This window comes from Trichechus manatus, unplaced genomic scaffold (genome assembly GCF_000243295.1).
Source record: "Trichechus manatus latirostris isolate Lorelei unplaced genomic scaffold, TriManLat1.0 scaffold00014, whole genome shotgun sequence".
NCBI classification, from domain to species: Eukaryota; Metazoa; Chordata; class Mammalia; order Sirenia; family Trichechidae; genus Trichechus; species Trichechus manatus.
Window position 1 is genome coordinate 28,163,468 of NW_004443950.1, and position 19,228 is coordinate 28,182,695.

The following is a 19,228-nucleotide window of genomic DNA, read 5'->3' on the forward strand; positions in this document are numbered from 1 at the left end:
GCAGCTCTCCTCTGTCCTGTGGGGTCACTGTGAGTCGGAATCCCTGTGGATAGGCAGCTCTCCTCTGTCCTGTAGGGTCACTATGAGTCGGAATCGACTCGACAACAGCAGGTTTGGTTTTTGGTTTTGTGAGTTTTTGAGGGTGAACTTGAAGTTAAGTAATAGTTGCTTTCTGCACTGATTTTAGAATCTAACCACCAAATAAGATACAATTCTGCTCGTTAGATTGAATGTTGTATTCATATATTTCATTGTAAACTGTTTAACACTTCTCAGAGAGAGCATTAAGTCTGAGAGTTGAACTCTTAAAAGATCAACATATTGTTGCTTTTGACTAAATACAAGTTTCTCTGTAAACACTCAGAAGTTGGTCCTCAGATTTTTAGACATCACTTTTGCATTCTGTAAAGTTTGCAGGAGGTACTGTGTGTTTAATGGTGCATATTTTAGAAATTCTAGATTCATTTTTAAAAATTAAGTAGGTACTTTCTTGTGTATTACTCAAAAACGGATGCAGTTGTTAATCTGACTCTAGCAGCCTTTCGCCATTTGTTCATCAACAGATGTAGTTTTCAAGTGATTTCAGGCTGTTGGTGCAGTCCCTAGTTGGAATCACAAGATAGCCATGCCCAGCCGTGCCCGGGCGTTCTGTATAGATAGACGAGGGGTGGTGTTACCCTCCACTCCCATTGGAAGCCAGGCCTGGGCAGGTGCTGGAGTAGGGAGATGGGTTGTCAGTGTGAGCAAGCCAGAAGAGGACTGTGGCTTTGTATTTCCTCCTAGCCTCCTTATAAACTGGACCAGACCTGGGTGGTATTGGGGGAGGGGGTAGCTTTCCCTGGCTTTTGTTAGCATCTGGCTCCCATCAGCCTAGCAGGGTGTCCCATGGGGTGGAGTGGGGGAGGGCTGCTCTTGCTCGTGCCCATTCCCGTCCATCTATTCCCATGGGTTGAAACGGAGCAGAGCCACATGAGGGAGTCCACAGCCAGGTCCCCAGGTGACCGGAACCACAGGACCTAGCCAAGTCTCTTATTGCCTCTAAGCCCTGCCTAACATGGAGAGGTAACCCTGTCTGGCCTAGTTCCACAATCAGCTATCTCATACCTCTGGGCCACCTCTCAGTGATGTACCAGAAGCCCCATCTCCAACCAGCATGAAGAGTTCATTTCACCTGCAGTAAGCACACATATTCTGTGCTTCTGCTATGCAGAAAACTCTGGGATGTGTCTCTCCCAGTTCCCCTGGCTGTTTGTGACACATGACGCACATCCATGACCGAGAAAGATCACAGGAAGACAACACCAAGCTGAGCTGTGCACAGGAATGGAAAGCCCCTGAACTGTGGGAAGATGTAATTAAGTACTTCGATATTAAATAAGTTCCCGTTTCTTGGCTGTTTGTTGACAGAGGTTTTTTTTAAGCTACAAAAACGTGACATGCTGCTAGGTTGAGAACACTTCTTCATGTATCCTGAAAGGCTGTTTTGACAGAAATAACCTATTACAGGTCACTGTCACTACAGCATTTTGAAAATTTATTCATCTAATGATACAGGCTTTGTGGTATTTTCAGAGGTTTGTAATCTGAATTAACCTTCCACGTATGATAAATTTGAATCATAAACAATAGAAGAAAAGCTGTTGCGGTGGGAGATTGCCATTAAGATGGCTCTGGGCTTTAAACATTTGGAATTTATCAAATAATGTAATCCTATGGGTCCTATATTGATAGTGTGAACGGTTATTGGAGAATTCAGTGGGGAGGATAGGACTGAATTTCTCTACGCTTTGATATTACCATGTTTACCATGGGCGTTAAATACGTGAGGATCATATCATTCTAACTTGTTTTAGTTTTAATGCAAAAAATACAGTTCTGAATAGTTATAAAATTTATGATACATTTTCTATATGTATATGTATACCTACGGAAACCCTGGTACCGTTGTGGTTAAGAGTTAGGCTGCTGACCAAAAGGTCGGCAGTTCGAATCCACCAGCTGCTCTTTGGAAACCCTATGGAGCAGTTCTACTCTGTCCTATAGAAACGCTTATGAGTCAGAATCGACTCGATGGCAGTGGGTTTAGATATACCTACATTATGTTTACAGCTGATAATGGATAAAAAGAGAAAGTTTTTTTTCAGTAGAAACTGAGTCATGCATTTAAAACATTAATATCGTGTCTTTCATTAAAAACTATTAATCTTCTCAAATTGACAATAGCAACTTGAAAGGTTAAATGAGAAACTTAGGGGGCGGTGAGTTTGTGTTGACGGTGAAACAGTTTGGAATAGGAGGGTGAGAAAGGTAGCACAACTTGGAGAATGCTAACCATTGTCACTGAATTGTACATGTGGGAACTGTTGGATTGATGTATGTTTTGCTGTGTATATCTACACCAAAAAACAAACAAACAAACAAAATTGATCTTCAGAATATCTAGAAATTTTTAGCAGTATTATATTTTTATATTGAGTCAGTCTGTCATTTTGCTCCATTGCCTGGGTTCCAGAATCATTTAGGGTTCCCTGTTTTCCCGGGTTTTGGGAAACTGTTTAGAAAGCTCTTTTTTTCATTAAAATTAGAATGGCAGTAGCACCCACTCCAGTGTATGTTTTCTGGTCCCTACTAGAATAAGAGAAATCAGTTTGAAAAAATTCATCTAAATGTAATGGACTGCTTGGTTACTTGTGGGTTAATTATTTACCCACTGAGGCATATTACAAATTCTTAGATACTGTGTAAAGCTGTTAAGAGGGAATACATTTTAAATCACCTCTTTAACTTCTTTTGACGTTTACTTAATTTCTTTGACAATTCCACATTTATTGACCTTTTACAGAAAATTTATCAGAAAAGCATTGTGGTTTGAAGTTTCTTTGCCAAGTTTGGATGAGTGACCAGAAATGTGAATTAAATAAAATCACCCAGATGTTTTCCTTAATTTAGGGAAAATACGAATTAAACACAATACAGAAAGGTAGTTTAGTGTATATTAGGGTTTTGAATCTAATATTTCTCCTGAGAATGGAGGGTAAAAAAAAAATTGATTCCAAGATGTGTTCTAGTTTATGTTGAGTTAATGCTTCGTACTCTAGCTTAATTGTCTTAATGTGCTCATGAATTTCCAGAGCAGCAGCTATAGCTTTAATGAAATATAAATGTAACTTATATTTCAGAGTTAATATGGTTTCTTTTTTAAGTTTAATAATAACAACTTCATACCAAGTTTTGAGTGCCTATTTTATATAGACTTTTTGAGGTGGACATTAATATCGCATCTTCCTGATCAGGAAGCTGAGGTTTAGAAAGATGAAGGAACTTCTCCAAGGTCATTCATTCTTCTAACCCATGTTTATTGAACATTTTATATCAGCATTGTCCTTGCATACAGCCATGAACAAGACAGGCAAGATCCCTGTGCTCATGGAGCTTCTATTCTGATAAATAGTGAACGCAATTTCACCTGTGAGATTGCATTAAACATTAGTTGCAGTCTCTGGGTTAGTATGAAAAAGAGAAGGTGACATTTGAGCAGACACCAAAATGAAGTGAGAGAGGTCACATCAGAGGAAGGATTCCAACCCAGGCCTGTCTGGTCCCAAAGCTATATTACTGTGGGCTCTCTGATACTTGAAGGAAATCCTCTGCTTTTGTACCATCTGCACAGATGGCCTAGGCAACCTAAAAAAGCAGATCAGAACCTTTATAGGATCCCAAGCACCACAGGGCAGGAAGCCAGGGTATCACTATATAACAAATTACTCTAAAACTTTGTGGCTTAAGACAACAATTGATAGTATAATTTCTTGTGGTTTCTGTAGGTCAGAGATTCAGACAGGACACAGTGAAGATGGCTCGTCTTTGTTTCTCAATGTCTAGGGCAGTGGTTTTCAACTAGAGACAGTTTTGCCCCTGAAGGGACACTTGACGATGTCTAGAGACATTTTTGGTTATCTCGACTGGATGTTGCTACTGGTATATAGAGGGTAGAGGCCAAGGATGCTGCTAAACATCCTATAATGTACAGGACAGCCATCTATAACGAAGGATTATCTGGTGGTTGAAGAACCCTAGTCTAGGGCCTTTGCTGGAAGACAGGGACCAGAGTCATCTGAAGTTGTGTTCACTTGTCTGGCATTTGATGTTGGGGCAGCCAGCCAGAGCACCACACGTGGCCTCTTCATGTGACCTGGGCTTCCTCATAACATGGTGGCTGCATTCCAAGAGCAAGGGGAGGGGGAGCGCACACACATGGGTCAAGTGGAAGTCATGCTGCCTTTTATGAGCTAGCCTTGTCACTTCCATGGTCTTCTATTGTATGAAGAAGTCACAAAGTCTCACTGTGATTCAAGGGGAGGGGAAGTAGACACCACATCTTTATGGGAAGTAGCAAGGTTCTGGAAGAGCATGTAGGGCTGCAAATATTACTGTGACTATATTTGGAAAATGTAATCTGCCCCACAAAGTCAGTCACTTCCCCTTCCCACAGAAGGGGTTAAGGAGCTGACCCACCTGGGTGGGCCTTACCTTCCTGTATGATGGTGTTAACATAATTGTTTATAGCTATTTGTGTGGGAAGAAGGGACAGTAAGAAAAGTGTGAAGACGAGAAGCGTGAGTGGGAGGGGAAGGTTGGGTCACTGAAAACCATAGAGGCGTAGTGGCTTGACCCTGCACAAGCAACAAAGTTCCTGTTCAGGCTGTGGGTTTGGGTTGACAAGGAAGCACTCTAATTAGATGACCCCACCATAGGTCTGCAGCGCCAGGATGGTGGTCTGTGGAAGGCTGAATTCAGTCTACAAAAGCTTGTTCAGGTTTATCATGCCTTAAAGTGTGACTCAAATGAAAATCAAATATCTGGAAGTCAAAAACTGTCTGTAGAACACTCCTTTGTCTTAATTCTCAATTGTGGTCATCTTTCAGTGGCCTCTACATCCTAAAAGGAGCCCTGGTGGCGCAGTGGTTAAGTGCTTGGCTGCTAACTATAAGGTCGGTGGTTCGAACCCACCAGCTCCTCTGCAGGAGAAAGATGTGGCAGTCTGCTTCTGCATAGATTACAGCCTTGGAAACCCTATGGGGCAGTTCTACTCTGTCCTGTAGGGTTGCTATGAGTCAGAATTGACTCGACGACAACAGGTTTTTTTGGTTTATACATCCTAGTGAAGGACAAAAATAACAACTTTTAACATCAACCTATTAGTGTACTGATGCAAGAACGTACACTTAAGTATACTGTTTACAAGGGGCTGTGAACCAGAAGTTTTGGCTTAAACATCAAAAGTGTTTTCATTATAATGGCATATTAACGTTTCAGTCTGCTTTGCTTTGATTCTATTTTCTTCTACAAAATAAAGACAAATCTTATATTTCATTTCTGTGTTTTAGATTTTGCTAAACATACTGACTTTCTAGAAGCCATAAGTGGTGCCTTGAGGGCCCTTTTGCAAACAATGGCCTCCAAGAACATTTCTCAGGTAAGAGTTTTAAATATTCATTTTCATTACAAGGATAATGCATCATCCTTATAAAAAGAACTTCATGAGTTTGTAAAGTAGAAAGTAAAGTCTCTTCCTCCTCCCCCTCAACACATACACAGGTGATTTTTTATTGATTGTAGGATCTCTTTCTATATAACTTTTTGTTTGATGTATATGTTATGAATGTATTCTCTGAAGGTTATTTGTCTTTTTAACGTTTCATTCCAGAAATTTTCACACACACCCTCCTGACCCTCCCCAGCTCTTCATATGCACCTCTCTGATAGGCACCTTACCACTTTGTTTTTTTTTTTACTTTTTATTAAGGAGATTTTCAAACATTCCTAAAAGCAGAGATAACAGTATAATGAGCCCACATGCCTCCAGCATGAAGCCTCAACGCTATCACCATCCTGCCATTCTTGTTTCATTCATACCCCTACTTTTTTCACCTGGAGTATTTTATAGACATCATATCATTTCCCCCAGCAGTACTTTATTATGTACTTCGTTATGTGTCTCTGACTGAAAACAACTTTGAAAAAAAAAACAACATAACCACAATACCATTCATCAAAACCCAAAAACTAACAGACATTTCTTTATTATTATCTGATATGCTGTTGAGTTCAGTTTTCCCTGATTGTCTGAAAAATGTCATTTTATACTTCGATAGATAGGTCTCTTAATCTGTTAGGTCTGTAACATTTCCCCTCCCTGTGTTCCTCCCCTATTACTGTTTATTCATTGAAGAAACCCACTTGGTCTTGTAGTTTTTCCACATTCTCTGTTGTGGCTGATTTATCATGATGACGTGGTTTAACATGTCCCTCTATCCTCCATGTTTCCTATAAACTGAGAGGTAGGTCTAGAGGCTTAATTAGATTCAGGTTCAGATTTTTTGGCAAGAATAAATCATAGGTGGTACTATATGTGTTTTCAGTTTTTATGTCACAGATCATATAATGTCTGTAAATAGTGATTAATCAATGGGTTCACCTAATGGTTTTAGCAACCAGTGGTTCGTTATTCCATTAGGGGTTGCAAAATGGAAATATTCTAATCTTGTCATTCTTTTCACATTTGTTATCTATGATTCTTCTGTAAATAAAGAATTTTCTCTGATTAATTACACAGTTTATATAAAACATTGTACAAAACAAGGGTAGGATCAGTCTATTGTTTTCCTCTTCCCTCCTTTTTTTCCCCCAGAATAATGAGTTGATGCCCTATAACCTGTGAAAGTGGCCGTGAAGTTTTGTTTTTAGTGTCATAGTGAACTCGTGGTTTTTTGCATATTTGTATTTTTCTATTAAAGTTATTCTTTTTGATGTAAAAATTATCCCATCTTTAGACTGGAGGATCCCCTTCAAATTGGCTCCTGTGTCTCTTTGACATGCATCCAGTCGCTTTGATAGCTTTTCTGCTTCCAGGCACAAGACTGGACTCATCTTGTATACCCCTCCTCACTTATCGACATGGTCAGGTTCCAAAGACCAGGTTGTTAGGCAGAAATGATGGTAGCCTAAGCCTAACCAAGACTGTATTTGAGAGTTTACTCAGTGCACAAGAGATGGTCTGAAATGAATGAAATCAGATCACAAAATGGAGGATGACTACATCATTACATAACTGCCAAACCACTGAGAATCCTGGCCCAGCCAAGTTGACACATGACCTTAACCATCACAGCCAGAGTTACTCGCACCTCACACCTCGGCATTCTTTACTGCCATCGTAACTAACAGCAACACCACTGAATGTAGTTCAAGGTTTCAGTGTGATTGTTTTTGCCCATAGGGTATAAACCTGTAGGGCTGTGCAGTTAAATTACTGTGTTTTAAAGTTGCTTAAAAAATTCTTCTCTGTTTAGTTTGTTACAAAGTTTGCTTCATTTCCTGCTGCTTTTTTTTTTTTAGGGATTACTTTTTTGGCTTGCTTTAACTTTTATTTTTTAATTATATAAAATACACAGTTTCAGAGTTAAAACTGTGAATCAAAATATATTCAGAGAGATCTGGCTTCTGCCCCCTTGCCCCGGTTCTTTCCGTCCACTGTTGGTAATAATCCTTTTTAAGTTCTGATTTATCGTTGTTCTTTTATTATATATAAGCAAATATATATATATATTCATATTTCATCCCTTTTCATAAAAGCAGTATTTCTGCACATTGCTCTTTTTTTCTCACTAAGTGATTACATCATGATAGTATATAGAGATCTTTCTCATTTTTTTTAAATAACGTAATACTCCATTGTGCAGATATTCCATAGTTTGTTCAACCTGTTTGCCTGGTACTGATGAACATTTGAGTTGTTTCTGGTCTTTTGCTATTACAGATAGAACTGTGATGAATAACTTGTTTTCTACATGTTATTTTGTATTTTTGCCATTGTGTCTTTGGGATCGATTCCTAGAAGTGACCTTGGTGGGTCAAAGAACGGATGCATTTGTAATGTGCTGGGTATTGCTGAGTTGCCCTCCTTAGGGTTTCAGCCATCTTGCACCCCTACAGCAAGGTATGCGAGTGCCTGTTGTGCCATGGCGGTAACAGTGTGTATCAAACTGTTGGGTTTTTGTCAGTTTGACAGATGAGAAAATATATCTCAATTTTAATTTGCACTTCTCTTGTTAAGAGGTTGAACAGCTTTCCACATGTTTTAAGGGCCTTTTCATTTCTGTGTCAGTGACTTTCATTTGACCATTTTTCTACTGGGTTGGTGGTCTTTTTCTTCTTTGTACATCAGGGCAGATTCTGGGACCTCACCCTAGACCTACTGAAGCAGAAACTTCCTAACAGTCCATGTTTTACTGAGCTGTCTGGGTGATTCTGCTCAAGTGTGAGGCCCACTTTCTAAGCCATTGTCCCTCCTTCCTTTCCACAATCCTGTTTTGATTGATGTGTCTAGACCGTACCATCCGCTTCTGGTTACAGTTATCTGCCACCCCCTGGGGCATTCCTCTTTCCGTCAAGATTTCTGCTGGCAATTCACCGTCACGCCTCACTAGGTGACATCGTAATTTTAGGTGACTTCAGCGTCCACATAGATGATCCCTCCGATAAGCTGAACTTGCAGGTGTCGGGCCTCTTCTTCCTCAGCGGGCCTGTCTTCCATCCTTGCTGAGCCGTGCATTCTATGGTTGCACCTTCAGAAACAGTGTTTCCCCACTTGATCTTGTTCCAGAGTTTAATGAGAATGCCTCTGGTGTTTTGCTGTTAAATATGATGTATGCTGTTGGCTTCTGGTGCCCATACCCATTGCTGCCTAGTTGATTCTGACTCACAGGGGCTCCACAGGACAGAGTAGAACTGCTCCATAGGGTTTCCGAGGCTGTAAATCTTTACAGAAACAGACTGCCACATCTCTCTTCCGCAGAGCAGCTCAGTGGGTTCGAACCGCTGACCTTTAGATTAACAGCTGAGCGCTTAACCACTGTGCCACCAGGGCTAGTAGATACTCTTTATTTAAAAAGTTTCTTCCTGTATTTGAGAATTTTTTTAAGGACATAACTTCTGATGCTCAGTTTCTGTGAAGTCGGAAGGGTGGTAATACGTGACCTGCTGGGTTGCTGTTGAGAGGATCAGAAAAGCGTATACTGTAGGACCTGTAGGAATATTTTCCATATTCTGTAAAGTATTTTTAATGATTTTCCATGGTGTGCAGGCAGTGACTTACTGGTTCAATCTGGTATTAAAGAAAATAACTGTAGGCTCATGCTTATTTAATGGGAAATCATTCATATATTAAGGTAATAATTTTAATTTCCCAGGTTGACTACGTATTGTGCATGACCATAGAATTTTAGAGTTAGAAGGGTACCCTCATTATCATACTTTACAAGGAAAGGAAACCAAGGGCTAGATTTGCTGAGTGACATGTTTAAAGTCTCATAGCTAATTCAGCACTGGGACTGGAAGACATCTGTTCTTCTTCCCTGTCTAGTTCTTTTTACTGTATAGGTTTGTACACTACCTGGTACACAGTGGGCAGCTTATATCTGTGAGGCATTCGGGTAATAAGGCAGCGCACTCTCATTATTCACAGCAGCCTTGTCCTAGCTATAAAAAGTCTCATAGTTTGCAGAAGATTTGTCCTTTGGATGTTTTCTGAGATGCCTGGCACACTGGATTTGTCAGAAGTAATGAAATGATTCACGAATGAGTTTGATGATTTAGAACTGTGAAGTATTTTTATAAATAACATAGCTAACATTTAGTGAGTATATGCATTATCTTACTTAATCCCTGTAGCAGCTCTGGGCGAGGATTAATTTTATCACTGATTTTACTGACTGAGGAAATGGAAAATTTAGTGGGATTAAGTAATTTGTGCTGGATTGCCTAGGGGTAAGTAGTGGAGCTAGGATTTGAACCCAGGCCATCGGACTGCACACCTCAAGCCCTTAATCACCACACCGTGTTGCCTGTACAGTAGATGGCCTGGTAACATGACATTTGCACTGGCTGGTTCATGATACCTGCTGCCGAATATGTGTTCAGATTAACTTAAAGTGAGAATTATCACTCCATGGTGGAACACTGTATCATTTAATGGTTTTTGCAGTCTTTAATATTTTACGATAACACGTACATCCCAAAGGAAGTTCTTACCTTGTGTAAAAAAAGAAATAAAACCAAGCTTTTTTCCATCAACTCATTTCTGACTCATGGTGATCCTATGTATTAAAGAGTAGAACTGCTCCATAGGGGTTTCCTGGCTATACTCTTTACGGAAGCAGATTACCAAGCCTTTCTTCTTCTGCACTACTGGGTGGGTTCAAACTGCCCACCTCTAGGTTAGCAGTCGATAGCAAACTGCTTGGGCCACCCAGGGACCTTAACTTTGTATACCCCTTGCCATCAAGTCGATTCTGACTCATAGCAACCCTATAGGACAGAGTAGAACTGCCCCATAGGGTTTCCAAGGAGTGGCTGGTGGATTCGAACTGCCGACCCTTTGGTTAGCAGCTGAGCTCTTAACCACTGTGCCACCAGGGCTCCCTTACCTTGTATAGAGTCAGCTAATTTTTATTAAAGCTGCATAATACTATTTACGTTTTTCCAAACCTTTTTTGATGATTAGTATTAAAGCAAGAAATTACAATCTCTAGTCTATGTACATCTGAATTAAAGGAAGTCTTTTTCAAATAAAAGTAATAGGAACTGAAGCCCCTGTGTAGACTTGCAGCTTTGATACAGTAGACAGTGGCAGTGACATCATCAGGCCTCAGCTTAGTTTGGAGAACACAGCTAGAGCTGTATTTGGGAATGATGAGAATATGTAGTATGTCCTCTGCTAGAAGCTGATGTCACTTTTGGAAGCTCACAGCCTATAGAAGAGATTTTTGTCAATCCTGTTTTCGCATGCTATTGGAATTGGTTGAGTTTAATGCTGTAAATGCTTTCTTTTCTTTCAACAGTGCATGACTCCTGATCAGCTGATGACATTATGCAAAGCAGGCATTTATAACAGTAACACCGGGGTTAGAGTGAATGTTGTTAGTATCTTAGGAATCACTGGCAGCGTCTTAGCCAAAGAAGATGGTACTCTTGAAACCCTTAAGGTAAAACAGTTAGCTTCCAACCATAAAATGTGAAATAATTAGAAATGAGCAAAGAGTAAATGTTGGTGTAGGAGTTTTTTAAAAGTCTGTGACATCATGGGAAGACATCTAGAAGTTGCTTACGAAGGTATAATATCAGAATATACCCTTCAGCTCTATCTACTGACATGTATTAGATAGGTCCTTGAAAAGCTGAGCCACATTTTGCCGTTTAATTTTACTCCAGACTTAACTTTTTCAAAAGTAAATTTGCCTTCAGTGAAAGGCCAAATTCAGGATTTCTAAATATGTCTTCTTCCTTTGCTGTTGCTTAAAATGTAAGCATATTATATTTTCCTACTGATAAAGGGACGAGCCACCCAGTTTTCTTTGCACTCTGGGATAAAGTGCATGTAAACAGCACCACGCAGTTATTCCAGTATCACTCATGAATTTTAAGCAGCAACTCTGGTGGTGCCCCTCCCTGAGGCATTCAGTCTGCACCTCATCTCTGCGCAGTTGCTTGGAAACTGCACTGCAAGAGGTACAGCATCACTGGTTACTGAAGAGAGTAAAATTATCCTTCGTTGTGCTGATAATAATTAACGCATTGGTTACTAATGGGCAATCAACTGATTTGGTAAAGTACTTCTTAACCTGCTAAGAATTTTATAATTGTCACCTAATTTTTAAAAATTGTCTTTACTGTGGTAAAAACATACATAAGAAAACATTTGCCAGTTCAACAATTTTTACGTGTATAATTCAGCAACATTGGTTACATTCTTCATATTGTGCAACCATTATTACTGTACTTTTCTGCATTATCTCACCACTATTAACAGAAACTCAGTGCCCCCTGAGCAGTCAGTCCCCCTCCCCACTTCACTTCTTCCCCTGGAAACCACTAATAGGGTTTGGTTTCTATATATTTGCCTGTTTTATATAAACGACATCACGTGTCCGTTTTGTGTCTATCTTACTTCACCCAGCGTGGTGTTTTCAAGGTTCATCCATGCTATGGCATTACCAGAGCTTTGTTTCTCCCTCTGGCTGAGGAGTAGCCATTGTATGCAGGTACAAGGTTCATCCATGCTATGGCATTATCAGAGCTTTGTTTCTCCCTCTGGCTGAGGAGTAGCCATTGTATGCAGGTACAAGGTTCATCCATGATATGGCATTATCAGAGCTTTGTTTCTCCCTCTGGCTGAGGAGTAGCCGTTGTATGCACGTACAAGGTTCATCCATGATATGGCATTATCAGAGCTTTATTTCTCCCTCTGGCTGAGGAGTAGCCGTTGTATGCACATGCAACTTTTTGTTTATCTGTTGATGGAGGTGAGCAAATCTAAGAACTGTTTTTTAAATGATCCATGCAAATAGCAAAAAATTTAGAAAAGTGCCAAAGAATATGTAGTGAAAAGACTCATCTCTCCTTTAAATTCCCAGTCCCCCACTTCACCCAGGAGAGACAGCCACTGTTAATCGCTTTCTTCCGTATCATTCTAGGGATAGGATATATATGCAGATACAAGTAAGTGAGAGAATCTGGCTACATGGCTATGAATGTGTACACATCTATAGATGAATCTGTCTGTGTATAATTCTTCTGCACCCCTGAAGACTATAATTTCCAAGATCCACTTCAGAGGAACAACAAGTGTTTTTCAGGCATAACATAAGATTTTTTAAATGTTTTCATTATTCATTTTTACAAACATGAAGAAAGGTAGAAAGTGCAGTGAATTTTGTGTACCCATCAAGTAGATTTAACAATTGTTAATATTCTGCCATATATGCCTCCTATAGATTCTTTGCAGCGTGCATTAAAGTCTGTTAAAGATATCATGTATTTTGCCCTGTTGGTTCAGTGTGTATCTCTAAAAGTGGACAGTTTCTTACATAACTGCATTTATCACACCTTATGTAACAGTAATTTCGTAATATGTCTCCTAACCAGTCGATATTGAAATTTTTCCAAGAAAATGAGATTGCGTTGTATTCTTTATTTTTTTTTGTTATCTTAGAGCATTTTTCATATAATTTTAAAAGCAGAGGGTTTTTTTTTTTTTTTTGCTGTTGTTGTGGACAGAGTTTCTGTACATTTTGACACCACGGGGAAAGCTTTCTGAGGGAGGTAGAGGGGAGAATTTAATGATTTACAAAATAATCTTTCATGCATCATTTAAAGTGCTTTCTTTGAAGGCTCGCCCTAGAATATCAGACTCTAATGATGTGTGTTGTTGTCTCCAGACCATTGGGTGCTGTCTGCTTGAGGTCGCCACCAAAGACCCTTCCCTTGTAGTAGCAGGAGAAGCTCTGGATGCCCTCTTTGATGTTTTTGCAGATGGTAAAGAAGCCGAAAAAGCTTCAGTTCAAATTAGATTGTTATCTGCTCTGAAAGAATTCCAGCCAGTCTTCAAAATGAAGGTATGTAGCCGTTTTATTTAGAAATGCAGGTCTCAGCATTCTGTGGAGATGGGGGTGTAGATGGTTACCATCGTGCAGTTTGGTGGTTTCCGCATGATGAATCCCTGCAGATCCCCGTGATTAATACAGCATCTCATCCCCCACGCTTTGTAAAATCCTTGTTCCTGTTGAATCACGGTAACTCGAGGCCAAAATTGTGTCTGACAAGTTCCTCTTTTCTTTAACGGTTCATTAATGTTAGCAGCACTTCATGTATATAAATACTAGAGTCTGTAGCTTACAAAGCACTTCACATTCTGTAAAATGGGTCTAGCATCAGCAGTAGCATCAGAACCTGTCTGATTTCAAGGAGGATAATGTGAATCAAGATCAGCCCAAGGCTGATCCCTATGAGGTGAAGTTTTCAGATACACCTCCGCTCTCCAACGTTTTCATCAATTCTGACATCAGCCATCCTTCCCATGGCACTCTCTACTTCTCTTCTGTGTTCAATAATCCATTGCAGTGGGTCACACAGAACTCAGGGACCATACTTACAGTTAAGTGGTTTATTAAGGAGCAGGGTACAACTTGGGATCAGGATCAGGAAGCATATAGGCAGAGTCCCCTTCAGTGCAGGACGGCTCTCTCAGCTCCTCTCAGCAGGACAGGTGCCCCCGGGGACAGGCTCCTCTTGGCCCTCTCGGGACTGGCTCCTCTCAGCCCCACCCCCCGAGGACACGCAAATAAAAACATTATTCGTTTGTTTTTAAATCTTATCAAAGAATGGACTTTACTTTTGTTGTGTTCCAATATGTATTTCTTTTGTCTAGCAAGCTCCTAACACAGAATTCAGTTCTCATGGAGAGAGCCCTATGATGAGTTTTTAGGTGAATATGATGGTATTCCTAAAAATTGGAATTTTCTGAAGAAAATTTAAGGCATTAAAAAAAAATAGCTTTCTTTTTCAGAAGAAAAGTAGCAACACATGCAGTGCACATTCTGTGTCTTCCTTCGCCTGAAGTCAGTGTTGGTTTAAGAACATTGTTACTGGTTTGTTCCTAACATTTTCAAGTTTTAGCGTGTTACATTTACAGTTTTAGGAATAGTGGCTACTATTTATTGAGCTGAGTTTCACCAGTAGATGTGACTTAATTCTCAAAAAAAAGTTGACAGTTTACTCATAATCATGCTTTGTTCAGGCTTGTGGTTTTTGTAAAATATGTATACAATGAATAAAATTTTATATGTATAAAATGAAGGGACAGTTGCATTAAAAGCTGTGCCGTGTATTTGTTTTTTTTGGTGAAGGTATACACAGCCAAAGATAACGCCATTTCAGCACTTTCTACATGTATAATTCAGTGACATTGGTTTCATTCTTCAAGTTGTATGACCATTCTTCTGTCCTTTCCCAAATTATTCCACCACTGTTATCTTAAACTCACTACCCCCTAAGCTTCCCATCTAACCTTTCAAACTACTGTTGTCGATTTGATCTCATACGGATAATTCTTTAAAAGAGCACAATGCTCAAAACAGATGTACTTTACTAATTTGGAGAAGCGATTGTTCAGTATGTGCTTTAGCCCAGATTGCATTTAAACACAGTACAGTGCATCTGACTGAAGAACTTCTCTAGACCAGTGGTTCTCCAGCCAGCCCTGGATCTGCTGCGTCAGCATCAGCTGGTAACTGGTGGAGATGCTGATCCGCAGGCGAACCCAAGACCTCCGAAACCCTCCAGTTTGTTTTTTAGCAAGCCTTCCAGATGATACTTTTGTACGCTAAGGTTTTAAAACCACTGCTCTAGACTAGAGGATAGTATGTACCGAAACTGGACGCCATTAATAGAATTGCTCAGATATCCACTGTTCTGTTTTTATGGCAGTGAGACCGAGTTCAATCTATATCAGTCTGTTTGCTGATAACACTGTTCGGTTTGAAGGTATCTTTTTTTTTTAATTGAGATATAATCAACGTACCATAAAATTTACCTTTTTAAAGTATACAATTCATTCATTTTTGTAGGTATCATTTTAAAGGTACATATTTTTATATGGCTCATGTACTTTTTTCAATTTACCTTAAAAGTGAAAATGTCTTACCAAATTCTGGCAGCTGTCTTGCTCAGAAGATGGTTAAGTATACCCTAAATTAAACACTTTCTTTATCTAAATGAATTAATAATATATACCAAATCACATGTTTTGCTTTTTTGGCAGATGCGAAAAGAAGGGAGAAGTAAATACAGTCAGGAGCAGCTGTGTGTTCTCGACAATGTGAAAATGAATCTGAGAAGGTTTATCACTTACCAAGAAACTGTTGAGAAAAGGCTGACTTCTTGAACCATGGAAGAAGAGACAGTTTTTGCCCTTAAGTGTTCAATGCTAAGAATACTAAAAGGTTTCCATTGAAAGTACCAATATTCTAGACATTAATTTGAAGTTCATAAAAACTTGAAAACCTCTCAAGAACTTTATCTTTTAAGCTCCTGGGTCTGGGTGGCGTTTCCAGCCCTCTCTGATCAATTCTGTTTCCAGCGTATTTTAATCACTGGAAGCACAGAGAGTGGAAATGAGGAAGCATGAAGGAGTCTCACGTGATCCTTAACCGACTTGTGAGCAGTGAAAATGAAGACGCTTCTGAACAATCATGTTTTCCTTGAGTTTTTTTTTTAAAAAAAATCCAGAGTATTGGCTGGATGCTCTTTGAAGTCGGTATCATTTTATATTGGCTGAATCTTGAACTGAAAGATGAAGACAAGCTTTATGAAACAGTTTTTGGTATGAAGTTTACTGATTTATGTTTGCCTTTTGTGAAGAAGTGAATGAGTTGAATTTATATTTCACTATTTAGTAGTTATACTAATGAGCTACTTGTCATCCTGTATACAAGATGAGGAGCCCTGGTGGCAAAATGGTTAAAGAGCTTGGCTGCTAACCAAAAGGTCGACAGTTCGAATCCACCAGCTGCTCTTTGGAAACCCGAAGGGGCAGTTTACTCTGTTCTGTAGGGTCGCTGTGAGTTGGAATTGACTCCATAGCAGCGGGTTTGGTTTTGGTTTTTTATCCAAGATGAACTGATCAATTATTGCTTTGTAGCATCCCTCCTTGATTTGATTTAATATGGAATAGGAATTAAGAGATAATATTTTTGAATAAATAACTTTTTAATTGAAACTTTGTGTTACAAAATGTTCTTTAAAATACTAGATAATCCTATTCTTGGGTATTTGCTTGCTAGTGCATATGCTTTAAATATATATGGGACCTTCAAAACAAGGTTTGCAGCAGCAGGGATCTCCAGCTGTAAGGATGCAGTGATGAGGTGACAGTTGGAGCAGGGGGGTGCTTTCAGTACAAGTCGTTGTCTGAGAGGGGCTCCTGTCCGCCTGAACGGGAGGGTTGTGGATGGAGATTTGGAAATTTCCCCACAGTGATCTCAGTTGCCCTGTTAAAAGGCCAGTACCCAGTATAAGACTTAACTTTTGTTTACTACTCTTACAGCTGCATAAAATGAGCTAGCAGTGTTACATTTCATCTGCACTGTAACATATTTTACAGACTCTGTCTGTATGAGATAGATTGTTGGGAAACCAAGATTTCTTCCTCGTTCTGACAGTCACTGAGATTGTAAGACCAGGTACTTGGTGTACTACATGAAACGTCAGATTCAAGGTGAACCATTTTTGAATCCTGATTTGACATGTTAGGGGAAGTGGCTATTAGGTTACACCATTTTGTATTACTAGGCCTGCTTTCATAATCATTTGATTTCATTTTCTAGGTGGGTCTTGTAAGCGCTGTTTTTTTTGCCCCTGAGTAATATGTTGACTGTTGAGCAATCACGACTACTTTTTTTATGTAAATTCAAATTAGGACATACTGCAGCTGAGGCCAAGGAAAACATCAAGGTGGCATTTGGAGGGTGTTGCTAACCAGTGAACAATACAGCGGTGGTTTCAGAAATTTCACCTGGAGGCTTGAGCCTTCAGTGAGCCTCGGGAAAAACCAAAATCTGTCATAAATGAAGACGAATGGAAAGAATTGTGGAAAGCAAGCCCCTGAATAACAGTTTGAACTCTTGCAACAGACTTGGGACTATCTCCTATGACTGTTTCCTGCCATTTGAGTGCCTTAAGAAAAGTGAAAAAGTTGGACAGATAGGTTCCACGTGAATTGACTGAAAATCAGAAATTTTGACTTCTGGAGGTGTGCTCAGCACTGCTAACAGGCGACAAAAACGAGCTTTTCTTGCAGCGTGTCATTACTTGTGATGAGAAGTGGATACTGTTTGACAGTAATAAACTATCTGGGCGATGGTTAGGTGTAGAGCAGTCTCCCAGACATCAGCCAGAACCACCTCTGCGACCCAAAAAGATTATGGTGACTGTACGGTGGTTTGCAAAAGGCATAATCCATTATTCTTTTTTTGCAACAAGGGCAATCAAACAGTGCAAACTCATACTGTCAGGAAATTGATCATATTCATGAAAAACAGATCAAAACAGATAAGACTGGTCAACAGAGATGGATCAATTCTGCCACACGGCAGCGTGCGATCCCACTTCTCAAACCACCCGTTGAAAATCTGAGGAGCGAGGTTATGAGATTCTGTCGCACCCACCTTACTCACCTGACATCTCCCCAATGGATGACCACCTCATCAAGCACTTGGAACTCTTCATACGTAATCAAAGATTCACAAATCAAGAAGCTGTAGTTGAAGCATTTGAGCAATTTATAGTCTCAAAAGATGAAGCATTTTTAAAAGAGGGATATATAACATCACATTGGCACAAGATGATTGAACATAATGGAGCGTATTTCAATTAAATTTGTTTCATCTCAGTTTATAATGCATTTACTTTTCCTTACAAAAACAGACATTTCATGTGGTATCCCTAAGATTCCCAATAAAAAGTGATACGTTATTTGCCATCGAGTCAGTTCTAACTCGCGGTGAAACCATGTGTACGGAGTAGAACTGTTCCGTAGAGTTTCCAAGGCTGTGACCTTCTGGAAGCAGATCGCCAGGCCCGTCTTCCAAGGTGCCTCTGGGTGGGTTAGAACCACCAACCTTGTGGCTGGTGATCCAACACTTAAACTTTGCGTGACCCAGGGACCCATAAAAAGTGATACATGGCATGAAAATTCCTGTTTCTTTATTGTGCTCCTTGATAAATTTTTGGGGAGGTGTGTGTTTTTAGTGATCATCTTAGCTAAATGATGACCCAAACTTTTTATGGTATGAACCCTTTGAGAATAATTCTTCAAATGAAGAAATGTTTCACAGCCACTCAAATAATATATTTATAATTATTTTCAAGGAGGATAAAATCTCCAATTCTGTTTCTCATGCTTTCCAACCTGTAAACATTGTGCAGGGTATTTAGCACAGGACCTAGTACATAGCTGTTAGGTGCTGTTCAGTCAGCTCCAGCTCATAGTGACCCCGTGTGTAACAGAATGAAACACCCAGTCCTGTGCCATCCTCACAATCGTTACTGTGCTTGAGCCCATTGGTACAGTCACTGTGTCAGTCCATCTTGTTGAAGGTCTTCCTCTTTTTCACTGACCCTCTACTTTACCAAACATAATGTCCTTCTCCAGGGACTGGTGCCTGGTGATAACATGTCCAAAGTACATGAGACTAAGTCTCGCCATCCTTGCTTCTAAGGAGTATTCTGGTTGTTACTTCTTCCAAGACAGATTTGTTCATTCTTCTGGCAGTCCATGGTGTATTCAATATTCTTTGCCAACACCGTAATTCAAAGGCATCAGTTCTTCTTC

The 19,228-nt window shown here is 39.8% G+C and overlaps 1 protein-coding gene across 4 annotated transcripts in view; it reads left to right on the top strand.

Annotated features, from left to right (window-relative positions):
- Nucleotides 1-18,368, top strand: part of HEATR3 (HEAT repeat containing 3) — a 41,508-nt gene extending 23,140 nt beyond the window's left edge. For 2 of the 4 annotated variants that reach the window (XM_023726980.1, XM_023726981.1), the window contains exons 9-12: nucleotides 5,388-5,476; nucleotides 10,902-11,045; nucleotides 13,278-13,454; nucleotides 15,659-18,368. In XM_023726980.1, coding sequence (XP_023582748.1) covers nucleotides 5,388-5,476; nucleotides 10,902-11,045; nucleotides 13,278-13,454; nucleotides 15,659-15,781 — 533 coding nt within the window. In that variant the 3' untranslated portion in view covers nucleotides 15,782-18,368. The remainder of the gene's footprint in view (nucleotides 1-5,387; nucleotides 5,477-10,901; nucleotides 11,046-13,277; nucleotides 13,455-15,658) is intronic. The other 2 variants (XM_023726978.1, XM_023726979.1) reach the window with 2 other exon arrangements.
- The last annotated feature ends 860 nt before the right edge of the window (nucleotides 18,369-19,228 follow it).